The sequence below is a fragment of the Penaeus vannamei genome, chromosome 3, assembly GCF_042767895.1.
Source record: "Penaeus vannamei isolate JL-2024 chromosome 3, ASM4276789v1, whole genome shotgun sequence".
Classification (NCBI taxonomy): domain Eukaryota; kingdom Metazoa; phylum Arthropoda; class Malacostraca; order Decapoda; family Penaeidae; genus Penaeus; species Penaeus vannamei.
In genome coordinates this window covers 49,504,377-49,506,880 of record NC_091551.1, presented here as the reverse complement: position 1 = coordinate 49,506,880, position 2,504 = coordinate 49,504,377, and the positions used below count along the sequence as shown (strand labels likewise).

The 2,504-nt window shown below is 42.5% G+C and overlaps 1 protein-coding gene across 1 annotated transcript in view; it reads left to right on the top strand.

The window, feature by feature from the left end:
* LOC113825589 (uncharacterized) overlaps positions 1-1,900 on the top strand; it is an 8,679-nt gene extending 6,779 nt beyond the window's left edge. Inside the window, exon 5 of the mRNA XM_070116572.1 lies at positions 1-1,900. This exon is cut by the window's left edge and continues 334 nt beyond it. Coding sequence (XP_069972673.1) covers positions 1-1,623 — 1,623 coding nt within the window. The 3' untranslated portion in view covers positions 1,624-1,900.
* The last annotated feature ends 604 nt before the right edge of the window (positions 1,901-2,504 follow it).

The window sequence follows — 2,504 nt, the reverse complement described above, 5'->3', positions numbered from 1 at the left end:
ATTTATTTTTCTCTATATGGTATTGAGCTAGTTGGTGATACATTTGAGAGAGATGGCAAACGTGTATGGTTCTACTATGATGAAGACGTGGTGAGACTATGCGTGCCCCTTTTCGAAAGGTTTGACAGCTGTGAATTTCATGATATATACACGAAGTGTGGTAATATTTTTTTTGTACAGAAGAATGCCTGTCCGTTACTCTTGTCTGAAAATCGCTATGCTGCCGAACACGTATTTCAATACATACATTCAAATAAAAGGGAATGTTTGAAAAAGTTGTGTGAAGGTACATATTTCCTTTCAAAATCGGAAATTCAGGGTTTAACATTTTCAATAAGTTGTATGCTAGCTACTGATGAGGATGAATTTTGTGATGTATATCACAACGCGAAAATCACTTACTCTTACAATAATCAGCATTGGCCCTGCTGTTACTCTTATCATAATGTCCATTGGTATGACAATCCAGAGAAGTATGGTCTGAATGGTGCATGGATTTTCCTGTCTCCTTGGTGTCGTGCGGCTGAAATGGGTCTCATATTCATGGTCTCATGCGTGGCGGTGGGGAGCTCAGTGGGTAATCTGTTGGTTGTGATGGTTATGATCAGGTTGTGGCATAGCAATGAAGAGTCGAACATGCTTCGTTTAAACTTGGCTTTGGCTGACCTCTTTACTTCCATATTCACCGTCTGGCCATCTCTCTACCACCATCTAAAACCCTTCATAGAACCTACAGACTTACAAGGAAGTCCTACACATGTACGTGTTCGCTTATACAGTGAAGAAGGCCATCACTTACTCCAAGGAATAGTTTTCAGTTCTTGTACAGTCGTGTCGCTGCTAACTCTTTTTCTCCTCAGCTTTGATAGATTTGTACGAACAGGCAGAGGCTTGGTTTATAACCACTACATCACCCCTCGAGCAGTTAAAGCTGCCATCATTTTCACATGGATTGTTGGCATTTCAGATGCATTGTTTATGACCCATTTTATGCAGGATATGGGCAACGTCCAGTGGATGCCTATGGTAAAGTTGCCAATCGGTTCATCCAGTTATTACATAGAGGATGCATCATTTATCACGGGTGATATTGTCCAAAAGCTTACCATGGTAATATCTATTCCCTGCACGATAACCTTTTCCATTTTGTCTATCGTCAATTTCCTTCGGGAGCAAATGCGAGTCAGTGCAGAAAGGCAGACACTGGGCGTGCAGATTTTAGGCCCCCTTCATCAGGAGAACCGTCACATCCTCATCACCCAGCTGCTGATGACCACCTCCTTCTTGCTAGCCACAATTCCCGTCGGCGTGGACTACATCATAAACAACATGCAATACAACCTTTTCCCCGAGGGAAAAGCTTTTGCAGGCTGCAAGAACACCATGCTCATTACATACATTTCGTGGTGGCTGTTTGTGGCTAGTACAGCTTGGAATCCTTTCATATATAACATTCAAAGTGCACAATTCAGGGCGGACTTAAGAGAGACTTTGCAGAGGTTTGTGCCACAGAGAATAGGGGCAGTATTTAGGGGACATGATGAAAATATAAACCAAATTCTGGTTAGGAGAAGAAGATTGCTATCCATCGTAGGAATTACAGATGATTTGGTGGAGAAGTGAAAAGTCTATAATTACCTATGCCTGGGCAGAATTTTCCCACAAGACTCAGCTGTAATGTAATGTCTAGCTTACACAATTCTGGTAATTTCGAATGTAGTCGAAATATTTCCCTTCTGCTGATTTTTTGTCTTATCGGTATTTTTTTTTTTTCTGAAAGGCACATATTGGCAACTCAATAAAAATATTTTACATAACAGTTGGACTTTCTTGTCTATTACCATGTATCACTGTACATATTCACCCTCTAAAAAATAAAAAATAAAAAATATTAATATGAGCATCGCATTTCAATTCAGAAGATTTTCCTGCCATTCCTCAGGGTCATATATACCAATTCTAACGGGAGCCTTCTTGCCACGATGGGGTTAATGAGGTCACAAAGACCCGGCGAGATACACAGAAGGCCATCCATACTGAAGGGGTCATCGGTGACAGGTGAAAAAACATAGCTTCCAGGTGCACCAAAGCCAATACGAAGGAATGGTACTTTCATTCCTGGTTCACTATATCTTGGACCAGGGAGAACTTCCGCACGTGTGTTTGTGTGGTTTCCTGCACTACTAGGAGACCAGAGTCCTGGAGGTCGAGCGATGCTGCACGCTGCCCCCTGCAGATTGGAACACACCTCTTTGGTTCTTTATTCTGGTTAGGCGGCAGGCTTGATCAAGTCTATCACTGCTCAGATATGTCTAGCAGTCACTACCCAGTTGGCATGGCCATGGCCTATGTCCCACAAATGCCATCAGGACTTGATGACTTGCGTTTATTTCCTAACTACCCCTGTGGCCGTTGGGTGCATTTAAGGCCTGGCCTGTAGCTTCCCTCGTTGGACTCATGATGGGTGAGGATCAGATGAAGAAGTCTAATATGTATGTTCTCTT